The sequence below is a fragment of the Bombina bombina genome, chromosome 10, assembly GCF_027579735.1.
Source record: "Bombina bombina isolate aBomBom1 chromosome 10, aBomBom1.pri, whole genome shotgun sequence".
Taxonomy (NCBI): domain Eukaryota; kingdom Metazoa; phylum Chordata; class Amphibia; order Anura; family Bombinatoridae; genus Bombina; species Bombina bombina.
The window spans coordinates 112694585-112716207 of NC_069508.1; the positions used below are offsets into that span (position 1 = coordinate 112694585).

At 34.1% G+C, this 21623-nt stretch overlaps 1 protein-coding gene across 1 annotated transcript in view; it reads left to right on the forward strand.

Moving 5' to 3' along the window:
• TNR (tenascin R) overlaps positions 1–21623 on the forward strand; it is a 1235916-nt gene that overhangs the window by 1045677 nt on the left and 168616 nt on the right. The window contains 4 exon segments of the mRNA XM_053693306.1: positions 1549–1668; positions 8875–9018; positions 9571–9690; positions 10973–11116. Coding sequence (XP_053549281.1) covers positions 1549–1668; positions 8875–9018; positions 9571–9690; positions 10973–11116 — 528 coding nt within the window.

Here is a 21623-nt window from a genome sequence, read left to right on the forward strand (position 1 = left end):
GGTTACCCATAAGACATAAAATATTGAATGTTTGTGGATAACCTATAGATGCAATATTTTCCAGATTAAAAAAAAAATAATTCTCCAACATAACACTAAAACGGCATAATAATATTTAGTTTTGTGTTTCAATGTTTTGTTTTTCATACTAAACAAACCCATATTTAAATGTATGGTTTGTAAATAATTTAACAAGAACATTAGTCAGCACATAAATATTTTTGCTAGGTGATAGATAGATGGATAGATGGATAGATGGATAGATGGATAGATAGATAGACAGACAGACAGACAGACGGACAGAATGATGGCTATACAAACAAATAAACAGTATAGGTGGATAAACATATATGGAATAAAAGTAATTCATCATTTATTTTGATACAATCAGGTATATTCCAGTATAAAATGTACAGGGGATCCATAACTCCAGCATATTCTTAAAGAGAATTTCCAATATAAGTTGTGTTTAAAAAAAGGTATGGTGGGGTTGTATAGCGATATTTGTACTAGAACATGCATTTAAATGGACACAGCAATCCAAAAATAAATGTTCTATTTAATCATTTAACTTCTAAATTACATATTTTGTCCCCTGCAATACTTAGTCTTTCTCATGTTAGGCTGGCTCTGTGGCATTCTGAGTCGGACATGGCTGGTGATTGGCTGTGTCCTCCTCAGGAGGGGCAAAGCATTTTTCCTGGGAGCAAAACTTTATGTATTTAACGTCTTTGCAGCAGATAAACACATTGTCAAAACATTTGTTTTGTTAGAAATAAATAACTTTTATCCATTTTAAAGTGTTATGAAAAAATCCTGCTTTTGCTTCCTTAGAAGCCATAAGGAATGTTTAGGCTAAATAGATAGATACTCTAATATATATTATTATAAAAGCAAACAGGGGAGGCACCTTATCAGTCCCATTCGGGAACACCAGTGTAAATCTCTATAAAAGCAAACAGCAACAAAGGAGGAGCCTCACAGTTTAATATGGAACAATGTACTTGTATGGAGCAATGTACTTGTATGAAACAATGTACTTGTATGGAACAATGTACTTGTATAATACCCCACAGGTGCTAACCAAACAGACCTGGTCTTCAGAGACCTCATTGAAGAAAGCTGCTACAAGAGTTGAGTCTAGCTGGGAGACAATGAAGACCAGGTCTATTCGGTTAGTACCTATTGGGTATCATATATAAAATTGTGATTGACTTTCCTTCATTGTTTCATGCAAGTAAATTTTGGGATATTACACCATGAGGCGCCTCCTTTGTTTTTTAATTGCTTTTATAGATATTTACCCAAGTGTGCCGGGATGGGATTGGAGAGCTGCCATGGAAACCCGCCAGAAGTTGGTTTTGGATTTCCACTTTCGGGACCGTATACTTAATTTTTGTGTGACTAGTCACATTTTGGGATTTCCTCTGTGTTCTACACTTTTGCACTATTGTATATTTGAGTGGGCTCTTTTTGATTGTGGGCCCTCTTGTTAGCAGTATATTGCTGACTTTAGTTCATTCATATATATTATTATTTTCTCCTCAGGAGTGGGCCCTCCAATGGATATCTCTATAGCAAACGTATCAGACAACTCAATGACTGTGGCCTGGCAGCCACCAACTTCCTCTTTTCACCATTTTCGACTTTCCTACCAGTCTGTTAAAGGTACAGTAAAGATTCAAATCATTTTACATTTTTTCATTAGGTTTTTAATACTACAAGGTCAATAATGAAACTTTAATGATTCAAATAGAGCATAAAATAAAAAAACGAAAAAACTTTCCCAATTACTTCTATTAAATATATATCTGTGGTGTGGTGCAGTCTTATACAGACCCGCCGATTTCCTCAAGTTTAACCTTTTTTCCATGAGCATAAACTTGCTGATTTAAAGGGACATTAAACACTAAAACCATGACATGCACCTCCCTCGTATTATGGGTACCGCCATTTTAAAAACTAGGTTACACTGCTGTTATCCAAAGGAGAGTTTCTTCCTGTGTGCAAAACACATCTGCTTTGGAATGTAGTGAAAGCTGGATTTCAACATGGCCGCACCCATTACTAGAGGGAGGTAGGGAAATACCTTAAAAGGACACTGGACCCATTTTTTTTTTCTTTCGTGATTCAGATAGAGCATGCAATTTTAAGCATCTTTCTAATTTACTTCTATTATCAAATTTTCTTCATTCTCTTGGTATCTTTATTTGAAATGCAAGAATGTAGATTAGATGCCGGCCCATTTTTGGTGAACACACTGTGTTCTTGCAGATTGGTGGATAAATTCACCCACCAATAAACAAGTGCTTTCCATGGACCTGAACCAAAAAAATAGCTTAGATGCCTTCTTTTTCAAATTAAAGAAAGCAAGAGAAGAAAGAACAATTGATAATAGGAGTAAATTAGAAAGTTGCTTAAATTCGCATGCTCTATCTGAATCATGAAAGAAAAAAATTGGGTTTAGTGTCCATTTCTGGTTTCTTTCTGGTGTGGAAGTTATTTGTGAACACCTGGAGAAGCCAAAAGTAATTGTGGTGCAGCAGTATGTAATTTTTTCTTTCTTGACACAATTGTTGCTAGACGTAAATGTGACTGTGTTAGATGAGCAAGTCACCAGATGCATAATCCATATTGAAATATTTATGTAAATAATAATACATCAATTCAGAGGATATACTAAACTGTATTTGTATAGAGATTTATTAGATATGCACTATGAGGCCTAGTTATCAATGTGTCAACTTACCTGCCTTCGCCGCCTAAGCTTGCCTACCATCGCCGCCACGGACCTGCAAAATTTCGCCTAAGTTATCAATAAATCTGTCAAAAAGCCGCGCACCAAGTACGGGGCGATGAGCAGCGGATTTTGAGAGTTATCACTCATCCGATCTCGCTGCTCTTCGGCTTTTTGACAGCTTTATTGCTAGCCTGTCACTAAGCACCCACACTAACTACACTGTTCTACTCCCTATACCGGCGCCCCTGGAGCCCCCCGCAACTAAATAAAGTTATTAACCCCTAATCCGCCGCTCCTAGACCCCGCCGCAACTCTTATAAATGTATTAACCCCTAAACCGCCGCTCCCGGACACCGCCGCCACCTACATTATACCTAGTAACCCCTATCCTGCCCCTATACCGTTGCCACCTATAATAAAGTTATTATCCCCTATCCTGCTGATCCCGGACCTCGCCGCAACTAAATAAATAGTTTACCCTAAAACGCCACTCCCGGACCCCGCCGCAACCTATATTAAACTTATTAACCCCTAATCTGCCCCCCCTACACCGTCGCCACCTATAATACATTTATTAACCCCTATCCTGCCCCCCCTACACCGCCGCCACTGTAATAAAATTATTAACCCCTAAACCTAAGTCTAACACTAACCCTAACACCCCCCTAACTTAAATATTAATTAAATAAATCTAAATAATATTTCTATTATTAACTAAATTAATCCTATTTAAAACTAAATACTTACCTATAAAATAAACCCTAATATAGCTACAATATAAATAATAATTATATTGTAGCTATCTTAGGATTTATTTTTATTTTACAGGTAACTTTCAATTTATTTTAACTAGGTACAATAGCTATTAAATACTTACTAACTATTTAATAGCTACCTAGCTAAAATAAAGAGAAATTTACCTGTAAAATAAATCCTAACCTAAGTTACAATTACACCTAACACTACACTATACTTTAATAAATTATTTCTATTTAAAACTAAATACTTACCTATAAAATAAACCCTAAGATAGCTACAATGTAATTAATAATTACATTGTAGCTATTTTAGGATTTATATTTATTTTACAGGTAACTTTGTATTTATTTTAGCTAGTTAGAATAGTTATTAAATAGTTATTAACTATTTAATAACTACCTAGCTAAAAGAAATACAAAGTTACCTGTAAAATAAATCCTAAACTAAGTTACAATTAAACCTAACACTACACTATCGTTACATTAATTAAATAAATTAAATACAAATAACTACAATTAAATACAATTACATAAACTAACTAAAGTACAAAAAAAAAAGTTACAAACATTTAAAAAATATTACAACTATTTTAAGCTAATTACACCTAATCTAAGCCCCCTAATAAAATAACAAAGCCCCCCAAAATAAAAAATTCCCTACCCTATTCTAAATTAAAAAAGTTCAAAGCTCTTTTACCTTACCAGCCCTTAAAAGGGCCTTTTGCGGGCATGCCCCCAAAGAATTCAGCTCTTTTACCTGTAAAAGAAAAATACAACCCCCCCAACATTAAAACCCACCACCCACATACCCCTAATCTAACCAAACCCCCCTTAAAAAAACCTAACACTACCCCCCTGAAGATCATCCTACCTTGAGTTGTCTTCAGCCAGCCGACCCACCGATGGAACCGAAGAGGAGATCCGGAGCGGCAGAAGTGATCCTCCAAGGGGTGCTGAAGAAGTCTTCCATCCGATGAAGTCAACATCCAGGCGGCGCTGAAGAAGTCTTCCATCCGGGCGATGTCATCTTCCAAGCGGCGCTGAAGAAGTCTTCCATCCGGGCGATGTCATCTTCCAAGCGGGGTCTTCAATCTTCTTTCTTCAGGATCCATCTTCATCCCGCCAACGCGGAACATCCTTCTTCCCCGACGGACTACCGACGAATGAAGGCTCCTTTAAGGGACGTCATCCAAGATGGCGTCCCTTCGATTCTGATTGGCTGATAGGATTCTATCAGCCAATCAGAATTAAGGTAGGAAAAATCTGATTAGCTGATTGAATCAGCCAATCGGAATTGAAGGGACGCCATCTTGGATGACATCCCTTAAAGGAGCCTTCATTCGTCGGTAGTCCGTCGGGGAAGAAGGATGTTCCGCGTCGGCGGATGAAGATGGATCCTGAAGAAAGAAGATTGAAGACCCCGTTTGGAAGATGACATCGCCCGGATGGAAGACTTCTTCAGCGCCGCTTGGAAGATGACATCGCCCGGATGGAAGACTTCTTCAGCGCCGCCTGGATGATGACTTCATCGGATGGAAGATTTCATTAGCGCCCCTTGGATGATGACTTCTGCCACTCCAGATCTCCTCTTCGTTTCCATCGGTGGGTCGGCTGGCTGAAGACAACTCAAGGTAGGATGATCTTCAGGGGGGTAGTGTTAGGTTTTTTTAAGGGGGGTTTGGGTTAGATTAGGGGTATGTGGTGGTGGGTTTTAATGTTGGGGGGTTGTATTTTTCTTTTACATGCAAAAGAGCTGAATTCTTTGGGGCATGCCCCGCAAAAGGCCCTTTTAAGGGCTGGTAAGGTAAAAGAGCTTTGAACTTTTTAAATTTAGAATAGGGTAGGGAATATTTTATTTTGGGGGGCTTTGTTATTTTATTAGGGGGCTTAGACTAGGTGTAATTAGCTTAAAATTGTTGTAATATTTTTTAAATGTTTGTAACTTATTTTTTTTATTTTTTGTAACTTAGCTTTTTTTATTTTTTGTACTTTAGTTAGTTTATGTAATTGTATTTAATTGTAGTTATTTGTATTTAATTTATTTAATTAATGTAATGATAGTGTAGTGTTAAGTTTAATTGTAATTTAGGTTAGGATTTATTTTACAGGTAATTTTGTATTTCTTTTAGCTAGGTAGTTATTAATTAGTTAATAACTATTTAATAACTATTCTAACTAGCTAAAATAAATACAAAGTTACCTGTAAAATAAATATAAATCCTAAAATAGCTACAATGTAATTATTAATTACATTGTAGCTATCTTAGGCTTTATTTTACAGGTAAGTATTTAGTTTTAAATAGGAATAATTTATTTAATGATAGTGTAGTGTTAGGTGTAATTGTAACTTAGGTTAGTTTTTATTTTACAGGTAAATTTCTCTTTATTTTAGCTAGGTATCTATTAAATAGTTAATAACTATTTAATAGCTATTGTACCTAGTTAAAAAAAAAATGAAATTTGCCTGTAAAATAAATATAAATCCTAAGATAGCTACAATATAATTATTATTTATATTGTAGCTATATTAGGGTTTATTTTAAAGGTAAGTATTTAGTTTTAAATAGGATTAATTTAGTTCATAATAGAAATATTATTTAGATTTATTTAATTAATATTTAAGTTGGGGGGTGTTAGAGTTAGGGTTAGTCTTAGGTTTAGGGGTTAATACATATATTATAGTTGCGGCGGGGTCAGGGAGCGGCGGTTTAGGGGTTAACATATTTATTATAGCTTGCGGTGGGCTCCGGGAGCGGCGGTTTAGGGTTAATCATTTTATTAGGGTGGCGGTGGGCTCTGGGAGCGGCGGTTTAGGTGGTAACATATTTATTATAGTGGCGGTGGGCTCCGGGAGCGGCGGTTTAGGGGGTAATAACTTTATTTAGTTGCGGCGGTGTAGGGGGGACAGATTAGGGGTGCTTAAACTCGGGGTACATTTTAGGGTGTTAGGTGTAGACAGCTCCCATAGGAATCAATGGGATGTCTGGCAGCAGCGAACATGAACTTTCGCTATGGTCAGACTCCCATTGATTCCTATGGGATCCGCCACCTCCAGGGCGGCGGATTGAAAACCAGGTACGCTGGGCCGGAAAAGTGCCGAGCGTACCTGCTAGTTTTTTGATAACTAGCAAAAGTAGTAAGATTGTGCCGAACTTGTGTGCGGAACATCTGGAGTGACGTAAGAATCGATCTGTGTCGGACTGAGTCCGGCGGATCGAAGTTTACGTCACAAAATTCTACTTTTGCTGGTCTCTAGCCTTTGATAACTAAGGCGAATCAGCCTTGCCACAAATACGCTGCGGAATTCCAGCGTATTTGAGGTTGACGGCTTGATAACTAGGCCTCCCAGTGTCATATTAAAGTGATAATGGTCTGAACTTAGTTTTTTTCATTTTTAATTACTGGTCCATATACTGAACTTTAAAGGGATGGTAAAATCTCCCCTTTATACAAACAGATCCGGAATGTTGGTGATATTTTAGATGGAGTTTCATTAATCAGTTGTAATGAAGATGCACAATATCTTACTTTTTATAGATATGAAAATCAAATTCCCTGCGCTCCACTAGCAACTTCAAAAGTATTTTTTTCTGTGAGTTAAAGATTTGAACTGTTGTTCAATCAGTGCTCTCCCCATATGGCACTTTTGTTGCAGCTAGAGCCCTGATTGGAAAACAATTCAAACTATTAGGTCACAGAAAAATGAACTTTTGAAGTGGGCGGCGGAATGCGGGGTATTAGAATTTCATATCTATATTAAAAAGGTTGTTATAGTGCAACTTCAATACAAGGGATGAATTAAACTCCATCTAAAATATCACCAACATTCCGAATCTGTTTTTAAAAAGGGGAGATTTTATCATCACTTTAAAGGGACAGTCAACACCAGAATTTGTGTTGTTTAAAAAGATAGATAATCCCTTTATTACCTATTCCAATAATACACATTTTACCTCTGTAATTACCTGGTAACTAAGCCTCTGCAAACTGCCCCTTTATTTCAGTTCTTTTGACAGACTTGAATTTTAGCCAATCAATGGGTAATCCCTAGGTAACTTCATGTGCATGAGCTCAATTTTATCTATATAACACACACACAAACTAATGCCCTATATTGGTGAAAAACTGTCAAAATGCATTCAGATTAGAGGCAGCCTTCAAGGTCTAATAAATAAGCATATGAGCCTCCTAGGTTTAGCTTTCAACTAAGAACACCAAGAGAACAACGCACAATTAGTGATAAAAGTAAATTGGAAAGGTGTTTAAAATTATATTCCCTATTTGAATCATGAAAGTTTATTTTGGACTTGACTGTCCCTTTAAGGGTAGAAAGATGATATGTACCTTTGACTTCAGTAGATTTGGTATTGTACAGATAATCTCAAAATGCCCATGGAAGCTAAGCATTAAAGGTACATAAAACGGCTGGGTAAAATAAATTTACTGTGATGGGCAAATTTAGGTAACATCTATATCAAATGATGCAAAATATAATGATGCTCAGTTTTTATTTATTTTTTTTGCCTTCAACTTTCTTTACCTTTAAATGGACAAACACCTGCAATAAGAAAGTGTATTCGGCACTATTGGTTTACAATAACTTTGTGTTTAACCTCTGCAAATTATTTTCAGAGGGGCAATTTAATAATATCCTGGAGCTGAACTCAGACAGTGATCCATAGTTACATCATTTACCTTCCAGGTCAGCTGCCATGTTCAGCTGCAGACTAGTAGTATGTTGCTATTGCAGACTGGAGTTCAGCTAAGTGTTTACCCCATTAGTGGGTATTATACATAGATATAGGCAATCAATAGTGCAATAAGAAAATATTCCAATTCACCAGATCACTTTCTAATTGCAGATGTATATCCCTTTAAAGGGACACTAACACCAAAATGAAACTTTTATGATTCAGATAGTGCAGTTTACTTCCATAATAAAAATGTGCATCGTTTTTTTTTTCTATGCATGCTTTCTGAGGCTCCAGCTCCTACTGTGCAAGAGGTTACAGTTGTATATGTTTTTGTGATTGGCTGATGGATGTCACATGACACAGGGGGCAGGGAAAATATTAGTAACTTTGAAATATGCCAGAAAGAAATCTACTATTGTCTTTTATAATGTGTGTGTTGATTATAAAGTTCTACAGTATTTAAAAGTATTGTAAACTTATAGAAATTTGAAGGTGACTGCATAAATAAAAATTGAGGATGATTACATGTCACATCATTTAATACAGAGGTTACTTAAATTGCAGGCTTTTAAACAGCATAGCAAAATTGCTTAAAAAAAAGGCAAGGAAAATACAGACAATCTAAAATATCCAGTTAAATTGTTAAAGCATATATATAAAACTGAATTCTTATGATACATAGGGAGAATGGACAGTGTGGTGATTGGAAATGAGCAGACTCAATACACGCTGACAAATCTTCTTCCAAATACTGAATACCGGATTAGTCTAAGCAGTGTTTGGGGGCGTGAGGAGAGTGAGAGAGTTACCATCAATTCAGAGACAGGTTAGTATACAATAATGATTCATTTTACTGAAACTTTTTTTTTTTTTTAGGTTGAAATCTGCAAAACATGGTCTATTTTAATTTGCCTCTAAGTACTGATGAACAGTCATAATTTACTAACTTTGCTATGCCTTGCCCATATTATATCCCTTTAAAAAATATACTAAGAAGAGTATTTAAATTGATATTAAACTAAAAATATTGTATCATGCTTGTGAAACAACAGCAATTAAACATGATAAAATACAGATAAAAGTGCTCTGCGCCTCTAAATGCATGTGCAGCACCACTGCTGAGCACCACAGTGTCTATATATATATATATATATATATATATATATATATATATATATATATATATATATATATATATATTAGGACAAAAGTACTGCTGCCAACTGACTTTTTTCAATTAAATTATCTCTGCTGTGAAATCTTTTTACTGGAACGTGCTCAGTAGCTAGACATTCTATATTTTGCTGGTTATGTAATAGAGTAAATAGATGTTTCATCTTTCTCTTTGTTCACCTGGTTTTCTTTTATCACTTTGCAGCCGTGGATCCCCCACTAGGATTGAGGGTCAGTAATATCACTTGTTCGGAAGCTGTATTGCATTGGGAGCCACCTCAGACAGATGTGGAGAGCTATATCGTCTTATTGACTCACCACTCAGGTCAGAATGGAGAATACACTGTCTGGTTATGTACATAGAGAACAAGACTGTATCGTGTTTGCTATCTACAAACAGACTTATAATCACACAGACATATGTTCATTAACATTAAAACATACTTTCCAGCAATACAAATGTATCCAGCTGAGCAGATTCAATATGCACTAAGAAAAAATTATTAGGATGAATTGGCAGTTGAGAAATATTTTCAATTAAGTGTATTGAGGATACTGTACCGATATAAAAAAAATAATAATAATAAAAAAATGTTCACAAACATATACTTTATTATATGTATTGCACAAGAAAAAGAAATTACAAATATGTATCATAATTTATTTATAACCAAAAAAATAGAAATCAATTTTTTTTTTAAGCATATCCTAAATATTGTATTTTTTTGTATTTTAAAAATAAATTATGTGTATCTCCATTTTCTAAATATTTTACTGCATTAAAATGTATCCTGAGAATCACAAAGGGAGTTTGTGTCCTCCAAAATATAAAAGTACACAACGCCTCTGAGCAACATCTTATTATTTTGTGCATGTTGTTGATTTTACAATGCAAATAATACTTGTTAAAAATTCTAATTCATAATCTACTTTTTAAATGCAACTCAGTTAAAAATGTAGGATATTTTCCCCTTGGATATCTGAATAGATATGGCCCTTGGTTATTATGAATGAATAAAATATTATATATTAATATAACGTGTTATTCTGCACTGCTTTCAGAGTGTTGTATGGTTTCATCATAATTCATTTTTACACGGTATCAAATGAACAGATATTATATATAAAGGTGTTGTAACATTGTTGTGCTAGATCAGTGCTTCTCAACCGCGGTCCTCAATTACACCCAACATGCCAGGTTTTCATTATAGCTGAACTAGAGCACAGGGGGAGTCATCAGCTAAACAGTAACCATGGTTACTAACCTGCTCTCATACATCCACTGATTATTTCACCTGTGCTCTAGTTCAGCTATAATGAAAACCTGGCATGTTGGGGGTATTTGAGGACTGCGGTTGAGAAACACTGATCTAGAGCATATTGAAGGGTCTGTTAAACTAGGTGTAATTAATTTATGTCTGAATCCTAAAAGACAAATGTATCAACACATAAATATACATTTTCAGTAAAAATTCAAACACATTTGCATGTTAATATGATTTTTAAAGAAAAAAAAATCTCTTTAGGCTCTTGTTAAATTGCTTGTAATCTGATGTTAAATTGCCTGTAATCTATTCCTATATTTCTGTTGTCTTATTTTATCTCAGGGTCAGGGGAGACTATTTTGGTAGACGGAGAGAATCAAGAGTTTCAGCTGAAGAACCTGATCCCTTTCACAAACTACTCAGTCACATTATCGGCCAGTATTGGACCCCAGACCAGTCAAGCTATTAGTGTCAGCTTCAGCACACGTATGTACAACTTGACTCTGCTGTCAGTTTTAATGGCATATATATTTTTCTTTCTAATATATAGATAATATGTTTCAAATTATTATCTAATTGATACTGAAAAATAATCATGTAGCAATTTAATTTAAAGAAGAAAGTCTCAGAGAAGAGAAAAAGATAAAGATATAGAGACACAGTCAATAGCCAGTTGATGAAGGTTCATATAGAGTAAAGATTAATAAATAGATCACAAAGTCATAAATGATAAATAAAGAGGATAGGGATAGCTTGAGAAAAGCAGGTTTTGTAGATTTCACGGAGTTCAGCTAAATCAGTCCAATCTGATGCAAGAGTGACAGAAAACAACATGTAACTATATTGACCACCATTTTTATTTCTATTGATATTTAGTTTTTTTATTGTTATTTTCAGAAAATAGGGTACATATACGATACCATATTTCTCATATATACAAAAACAGAGAAGGGCAAAGCATACATAATGTTTACAGGTATCCTCAGATATAGTATTTTTAGTTTTAGATCACATACATGTGAAACAGTATCTATATCACTAAATTAAATTTTACCTTATCGATTGCTTAAATTTTCTATAGTGAAGAGAAAATTACATTTATTGTCAAAACTAATTAGTAACCCCAGACTATTTTTTTCTGCATCGTGTTCTTTCTATTTCTATTACAAGAAGGAAATATAGTTAGAAATTATACTTGATTGATTGAAACATAGATAAGAATAGTAAAAAAAAACAAGCTACCGTGCTAGTCACTCTTTGTAGTGACAGGCATCCAAAAGTGAGTAAATCCCTATCGATGTCTTCTTATCGAGGAGTCACAGGGCAAAATTTAACGCTATATTTAGAGACCAGAAGAACAAAAGAAAAGATAAAAAGGGGGGCTCTCTTCTCTCCCCCCCCCCACAGAATGCGTATATTTAAAAAGACCCCCTCTGGAGTATGTCTTCAACATATTTACATGTCATAAAGGGCGCCAGAAATTGGGCCTGAGTATTATTCTCATGAGTTTGGATAAAATTGAACCATTTCTTACAATATTTTTTAATACTTTGTTCTGACCCATTAATACTATCAAATTGCTCCATTATGGCTTGTTTTAATATTAAATTGATTAAGTTATGTATAGTGGGTTCTTTCTTATTCTTCCAGTTTTTCAGTATCAGATATCTTCCACCTAAGATTACAGAGTTAATAAAACGTGTATTAACATATCTAGTAACATCAGAATCAACAAGAAAAAAGACGTGCTGTTTCTCTACCTTAATCAACATATGATATATTTTAGTTAACCAAAAATTAATCCGTGACCAACATTTTTGAACTTTTGGTCAGTTCCAAAACATATGAATTAGATCAGCATTAGGGTTAGAGCAGCGAGGAAATTTATTAACTGTGGTATGGGACCATTTATTTAATGTTACTGGCGTAATATAGACCCTATTAATTAATTTGCAGTGGCTTTCTTTCCAGTTTGCTGCTAGTGTAGCATGATCAACTTTACTAATACTACTACTAATTTATTTACAATCTATACCTGGGAAGTCAACTTGCCATTTTGTGACTAACTTTTGCAAATTTAAATCTCCCGAATAATTTGTTAGCATTTTATACCAATATTTAAGAGAGTGGATACCTGCCTTGTAAAGAATTAAACCAGAATTTATTCCTGTATGTATCCATATAAAATTGGGGTTTTGGGAGAATCTCTGAAACCAATGCCGCACTTGAAGATATGCATAGAAGTCAGAGTTAGATAAATTATATTGTCTTCTAAGATCAGAAAAGGATAGACATCTAGTAGAATCAGACTCTTTAAAGGGACACTGAACCCATTTTTTTTCTTTTGTAATTCAGAAAGGGAATGCAATTTTAAGCAACTTTCTAATTTACTCCTATTATCAATTTTTCTTCGTTCTCTTGCTATCATTATTTGAAAAAGAAGGTATCTAAGCTTTTTTTTGGTTTCAGTACTATGGACAGTACTTTTTTAATGGTGGATGAATTTATCCACCAATCAGCAAGGACAACCCAGGTTGTTCACCAAAAATGGGCCGGCATCTAAACTTACATTCTTGCATTTCAAATAAAGATACCAAGAGAATGAAGAAAATTTGATAATAGGAGTAAATTAGAAAGTTGCTTAAAATTTCATGCTCAGTCTGAATCACGAAAGAAATTTTTTGGGTACAGTGTCCCTTTAAGTTGGTATAAATATTTCAGATCATTATTCGCCCATTTTTTAAATATCATATTATACAGACCTTCAATAAAATCTGGATTTCCAACAATTAGTAAGTGATTAGAAATCAAAGAATCAGCTTCTACCCATTTACATAGGTTCTGCCAAGCTTTAATAATTGAATAAATAGAAATAAGTTTTTACAGGTTTTTTACAGGTAAGTTTCTTATATGGCAGTGTAGCAATGCCTTCAGAGAGTATGGAAATATTATATTATCTTCAATTATCAAAGAGGCTATATAATTGCCTTCTGTAAGCCAATCTAACACAATTTTTCCAATGCAGATAGTATTATAAATATCAAAAGATGGGAAAGAAAGCCCACCCATATTTTTTGGCTGCATTAAGTTATTTAGAGCTATCTTTCTTCTTACCTTACCCCAAAGAAATATTCTAAATAATTTATACAAAGCCATCAGATCTTTTTTGGGCATGATGACCAGTATGTTATGCATAAGATATAAAAATTTCGGCATTATTATCATTTTTATAAGATTTATTTTAGCCATCAGAGATATTGGAAGTCTCACCAGTTCTCCAAATCCTGCTTTAACTTATTAATAACTAGAATGTAATTGATATCATACCATTGGTGTGCGTTACGCGATACATTGATACCTAAATATGTGAATTGGTCATGGACTTACCTGAAAGGTATTTCAATTTTCCTATTCGGACAGTGGAAGATCCATAAAAGCTCTGATTTAAGTGCATTAACCTGATATCCAGAGATAGAGCTAAATACATGAATCATATCTAGTAATGAAGGTAGCTCAGATAAAACAGGAGGAGGTCATCAGCATAGAGTAATAACTTCAGTCTAGTCTTTCCTATTGGAATTCCCTCTAATGAGGTCCTCAGTTTAATAGCTAGGGGTTCTATGGCTATATTGAACATAGAGAGGTGAAATTGGACAGCCTTGTCTTGTCCCTTTAGATAGTTCAAAACAAGCCGTCCTTATTCCATTAATTATAATGGATGAGGATGCTTTCCCATATAATGTTTTAATAAAGTTAGCAAACTGATTTTTAAATTCGAAATACTCCATAGCGGTGGAGAGATGATCCCATATTATAGAGTCAAAAGCCTTTTGTGCATCAATAGATAAAATTGCAGCATCACATAAGGAGTCCCTCTTCCTCTCTTTTTTACCAAGATTACCACAATAATCCAGAGCTCAGAATACCTTCCTTAGATTAGCAGATGGGTTTCTAAATTGGGATAAACCCAGTTTGCTCTGTATGTATCAATGGTGTAATAATTTTTTTGAGCCGATTAGCTAGAATACTTGTCAATAGTTTGTAATCAGAACTGAGTAATGAGATAGGCCTATATGAATCCATAGATAACGAGAAGGAGTTTCTCCTTTTATAAAGTATCCATTAAATATATTCTTTAAAGTTGGAGTGATTTCTGCTTTTAAAATTTTATAGAATTCCCCAGGTAGTAAATCTGGGCCAGCTGCTTTATTAAGTTTAATAGAATCTATAGCTTGATTCAGCTCTAATATAGAAATTGGTTCATTAATAAACCTGAGATTCTCGATATCAAGAGAGGGGATAGAGATACACTGCCAAAATATATTTTTATTTACTGGATCGATATCTGAAATGGAGTATAACTTTTTGAAGAAGTTGAAAAATTCTTCTCTAATTTTTTCTGGATCTGTTAGTAAATAACCATTTAATTTAATTCTATTGATAGATTTTTGTTTTTCTTTTGATTTTACACATTTAGCTAAGAATGTACCTATCTTGTCTCCATATCTATAAAATCTAGCACTAACTTAAATCTTTTATAGTATTTTTCTGTTCGTTAATCACCTCCCATTCGGTCTGTATTTTAGTATATTTATCCCAATTGTCTTGGGCATCCTATATATGCATTATATCTATTTTTAAGTTGAATTGAAACAGAAATTTCCTTTTTGTTAACTTCTCTCTTCTATTTAGAATAATAGGTTCTAATTTCCCCCCTAAGAACCGCTTTAGCGGTTTCCCAAAAGGTTTTGTAGTTATTTATATGTTTGGTTATCTTTTTTAAATATATTCCATTTTTGAATTAACCAATTCTTAAATTTGACATTAGAAGCTAAAAAAACAGGAAAACAATAGCATCTTGCATTGTCATTATTACCGTCCCCCCAAAACAGCTCTAAAGAGATTGTTGCATGATCTGATAACATAAAGTTTCCTATATCTGCATCTGGCTTTAAACTAAATATTTTCTCTGAGGTTAGAAAAAAATCCAATCTAGAAAATGATTTATATTTCTTGGATTCACAAGTAAATGCCCTAGTATTGGGATTAGCAAAGCGCCATACATCTTTTAACCTTAAAGCACTGCAGAAATTTTTCAGTGGTTTATCTATTATTTTTCTTTTTTGTTTTTTTTTTATCAATATTAATTTGTTGTAACTTATCTATATTATTGAATACCATGTTAAAGTCTCCTACCACTATTAGATTAGTATCGAGAAATTCATATAATTTACTTTTGAGCTCTGTCCAGAAAACTACATCTGTCTTATTGGGTCCATAAACATTACAGATTACAAACATTTTATCCTTAATTAGGATTTTCATTATAATATATCTCTCATTGATATCCATCTCTTTCTGTACAATTTGATAACCTAGATTACGGTTAAATAATATTGCCACGCCTTTTTTTCTAGCTACACATGGCGTAGCTATCACCTCTTTTACCCAGTATGTTTTCAATTTTTCTGCTTCTATTTTAGACAGGTGGGTCTCTTGTAATAGAGCAATATCTGTTTTATCCTTTTTCAAGGCTGCCAGAATCCGTTTTCTCTTTATTGGGCTAGTAATGCCCCCAACATTCCAGGACACTAATCTAATATTGGTCATTATCAATCAACTCAGCAATATATATATAAACATAGTATGACATAGACCCAACACACGGTAAATAGGGTGAGAAAGGAAGAGAGAAAAAAAAATGGGAAAACCCCACAAAGGGGAAAGAAAGCTGGTCTCATAAAAATAAAAAATAAAAGTAATTTTTAATTCCATATGACAATTTTAAAAAACTGTTCTAAAATAAGACAATATTCATCTTATTTAATTATCAGTATGAGCACTATTCTTCCGTAGGAATTCTATTACTTCTTGTTCTGATTTCAGCATAATTATTTTGTCATTTATAATAACTTTAATATTTGCTGGATATATCATTCTAGCAAAAAAAAACCAGCTTTGACTAGATTAGTACAGTGCGGGGCCATCTCTTTCCTTCTAGCAGAAGTTCGTGCAGAAAAGTCCTTTAATAGTAAAATCCTATTATGTGCAATTTCAAAATCTTTACATCCTCTATAGGCTCTTAGAATAGATAATTTATCTTGGAAATTTAAGAGCTTGATTATTACAGGCCTTCTATGCAGCATATTCCCTGATGTTATCTTCTTTGGTCCTATTCTATGTGCTCTTTCTATTAAAATATTCTTGTCTTGTATTTCTATACCAAGTGCTTGTGGTAGAGTAGTAGAGGCAAAGACTAACAGATCCTGAAAGTCCACACTCTCTGGGAGATCAATAATCCTAAGGTTATTTCTCCGGGATCTATCCTCTAAGTCTTCAATTTGTTTATTCATATCTGTAATTTGATTACTATGTATTTGAATACATTGATCCTGTTTAAAATACAGATCTTCTACATTAGAAATTCTATTCTCAGCCTCAGCTATTCTACTCATATATTGTTTAGTCTCTGAGGCTAGTAAGGCTACATCTTGTCCTAATCGTTCAAATTGTGGCAGTAATAGATCTGCTACTTGTTTAGAGATTTCTGTTATGTCTGTCTGACTTATAACTGAGCTGCCCATATCTATCTTGGATTCTATAATAGTATCTAAACTATTTTAGTCTTTCTGTCCTTATTTTTTGCAGGCATTGCAGGTGATCTATTGGGAAAATATTTTTCCATAAGTAATTAAATGGTGTCATTGTGATGAAAATAAGGAAATGTAACAAACGTGTAGTAGAGTGGATGAATAGAGAGTGCCCCTATCCTAACCCCCCCCCTAATTTTTTTTTCTCTTTACCTTTTTTTTTTTTATAACAAAATTAAATGTAAATAGATTATAGTGCTTAATATATGGTAGAAATAAAAAAAATGTGAATAAGTGCCTGTCCTTGGAATTAATAGATAGATAGGCAGCAACAAAGAGAAAAAGACCCCCCGATTAAGAACATCTCTACCAATTTAAATAATATACGGTTATTTTCCTGTAGGGGCCAGATATTAAGTAATTCACTTAACTACATCACTGAACAGTTGACCTATCCCAAGCACAAGGCTAACACTCTTATTGTCTTTCTAGGCTAGTGTAATCTTACATAGATATTAACCCTTTAAGGACACAGCTTTCAGTTTGCTCAATTGTTTTATGACAGAAAATTCCGTCATATGTCCTTAAGAGGTTAAATCAAAATCCAAGACTTGACTGTAGTCTCACACTATATATATCTTAGATTAACACTGATTCCAGTAAATGCCTCTCTACATAAGAGAGTTCGCCAAAAATAGGGAAATGTAAACTTATGACATGGTACTGAGAGTAAAAATTCTATACTGGTTATCACATTATATTACATCATTATCTTACTTATACAATATTCCACATATTAGCAAGAGGGTTAATGTCCCCTTTTTTTTAAGCTTAATTGATATAAGTTACTCTATTCAATTATCACTACTTATAGTACAGCATATATTTTCATAAAAAATAAGGTCAACAGAGAGTTCCATAGAAGGTTTATCTGTATATTAATCATCTCAATCTTCCTTTCTTTTTGGTTAACTAGCAAAGTATACCAGGGAATGCCATCCCAGTGTAGATATATACTTTTATATCAATCAGCAAAGCGTCCCATATTAAATAAAGTAGATAAGAGTCCCTAGGCCAAGCATTTCATCCACATATTAGCAAGAGGGAAGTTAGGAAAAGTTAGACCTGACTGTGTTCCATAACAGATAGGATCAACAGAGAGTTCCAAATAAGATTTATCTTTATATTAAATAACTCAATCTTCCCTTCCTTTTTGGTTAATGAGCAAAATATTCCAGGAGCTGAAGACCCAGTATAGAAATATACTTTTGTATCAATCAGCAGAGCGTCCCAAATCAGAAACACTAGAAAAGAGTCCCTGGGTCAGGTATTTATCCACAGTGCTGAGTATAGCGTTTAACCAGTAATACTTTTATATAATATATAATAAAGGCACAATTTTTAGCAAACAGCAAAGCGTCCCCAACAAATTATATAAGTGCCATTTTTATTCAGGAATTGAGCATAATGAGTCCTTGAGTGCAATATGTCAAACAAGGTTAATATACCTTCAGACTTTGCTGTGCTGGCTCATCAATACCTTCCTGCCCATTTTTTTCCACTATACCTGCTTACTTCAGTAACAACGGTTACTAGGTACTGCCGCTCCTACCCTGGAGGTCTCCCACCACTGAGGGTATTATCCCCCAGTAAGACGACGTCTCAACAAGGACCATGGTATAACCCTGAAGAGTTTCTTTCGTGGCAGCAGATACTGTGATAGACACTGTATTGATTATTTCCAGATTTCCCTCAGCGTTCGACAGCCGTAACAAGATTTTTGTTTCCTCCTCCTTAGGACTCCATTCAGCTCCCTGTACTCCTCAGCAAGGGATTTGCCGAAAGTGAATACTTGCGGCTCACTGATTAAAGGCTTCAGGACATTCTTGCTGTCCTCTTTCGGATGGTTCTCCTCCCGGCTGCTCAGATTAGCCTAGGGATATTGTAAGCGGTGGAAACAGCTCACCAACCTAGCGTGCTTCTCAGCGCACATCCGTCTAATGCGCTCACGCCCACCGGAAGCCCCACCATTTTTATTTCTGACCTTATCCTGATTTAAATTTTTTATTTAGTGCTAATCATTTGATTTTGATGCATGTAGTCCATAACTTCTTCAAATCAATCCATATGTTTAGAGAGTCAGCTATACAAGATTTCTATATATGAACTTATAAAGTGACTCATTAAGATTAGTATCCAACTCCTAATGGACAAAAGAAAACTAGGACACAATATCTCTTGATATCAATGGGGAGGTTAAACTGACCTTAATAGGTGTATTATTTAAAATATCTGAAGCTTATAAATAATGGTCTGCGTTTAACAACACAAGGAGAATTTAAAAAAAATTGGTTGTCTTAATGCAATACTTTTTCATTTTTTGTGCTATTACTATAACATATCGGTTGGGATGTAAAATAAATTGATTGTTCCCATGACCTTGCATTGGAGCCAGTAATCTCTGGTATTAATATGAATAAAATGTAATGAGGAGGATAACATGATATTCAGGTTTCATTTAGGTCTGGCAATGTGGGAAATGGATATACAGTATTTCTACTTTTATTGATAAAAGCTCTACTTAAGGAACAATCAACACTTGGAAATTGTAATATAAAATGTTTAATTACTCATAATAAAAACAACTTTGCAGTATACTTAGATTATGTTGCCACTCATTTCTGTAATGGGTTATTATATTAAAGCAGTGTTTCTCAACTCCAGTCCTCATATTCATTATATCTTAACTAGAGCACAGGTGAAATAATCAGCTGATTAGTAACCATGGTTACTAACCTGCTCTCAAACTTCAGATGATTATTTCACCTGTGCTCTAGTTAAGATATCATTACAAATCTGGCCTGTTAAGGGTCCTGAGGACTGGAGTTGAGAAACACAGTATTAAAGGAATGGTGAAATCAAAATAAAACTTTTTATTATTCAGATACAGCATGCAATTTTAAACAACTTTTCAATTTAGTTCTGATGTCAAATTTGTGTTGTTTTCTTGGTATTTTTTTGTTGAAGACTATACCTAAGTAGGCTCAGGACCATCAACACACTACTGGTTGCTAGCTTCTGATTGTTGGCTGCACATACATGCCTCTTGCCATTGGCTCATGCAATATTTTCAGCTAGTTCTCAGTAGTGCACTGCTACTCCTGAGTCTACTCTGTATCAAAGGATACCAAGAGAATAAATCAAATTAAGTAATAGAAGTAAGTTGGAAAGGTATTTTTTTTTTACTGTAAGAGAGAATAAAAATGTGGAATTCATTACCAAAGGAGGTAGTGAATGCCAATACCTTAGATACATTTAAAAATGGTTTGGATACATTGTTTGGCTAAAAAAAAGAATTCATGGATATGATTGTTTGTGTTAAATGGGTCACTGTTTTAATGGAATAAATTTAAGCTCAACTTGAGCTTTTTTGTAAGTATATTAGAATTTCTATAGGTTGAACTCGACGGACATCTGTCTTTTTTCAAACTCATCTACTATGTTACTATGCTTAAATTTTGACTTTGCTATCCCTTTAAGGGTTTCCCAGTTCTGAGTATTGGAAGCGCACATGGTAGGCTCCACAAGCCTAACCCTGTTACATATCCACTGGCCACAGCAGAGATTATAAAATAGTAAAATGCAAACCATTTAGACAATAGAATTACTGTAGTCAGGTGTATCTACTCCAGTTACAGGCCCTAACTGGCTCTTCCAAATAAGGCAAAAGGTGGGGGGTTCGGCTATTGAAAAACAACTTCAGCAAACAGGGTGGTATTACATAAAAAAAATTGCATAATCATCTAGTATGTTAATCTACAGCAGAAAAAAATATTGTAATCATAGTGTTTATTAACCCTTTAAGTGACTTTTATGTTGTATTTTAAAGAGGGTATTCCCTGAAAAAAGTGATTTTCTATGATATATTAAACTAGTTTTTGTCTTTCATTAATGTGAGTTTGTCTTTCTCCATCAATACAGCTGTGGGGTTTTCCTTAACAGCTAATTAACTAATGAGACCTGTGTATTCATTTTGCCCACTCATACATTCTGTTAGATTCAAAATAGAGCAGAGAGGATGGAGTTGCAGTAGTCAAAGTGGAAAAGGATGAGAGAGTGGATTAAAAGTATTATTTTGAAAATTATCTGATGATAGACATGCTTGGGCTGCTCACAATTCTTTTGAAAAATGTATCCAATGGTTTCTACAGAAAACCAAAGAAATATAAGGAAAGAAAAAGAGGTATCTTGTGGCACACTTAAATGGAAAACTTTATTTTCGATCTGATATTATAGAAAAGGCATTAAGGAGAAAATTAAAATATAACTTTTATTTATTTCTTTAAAACATTTAATGACATGAAAACAAAACATATAAAATAGGGAGATTTGATGTTTTCAAA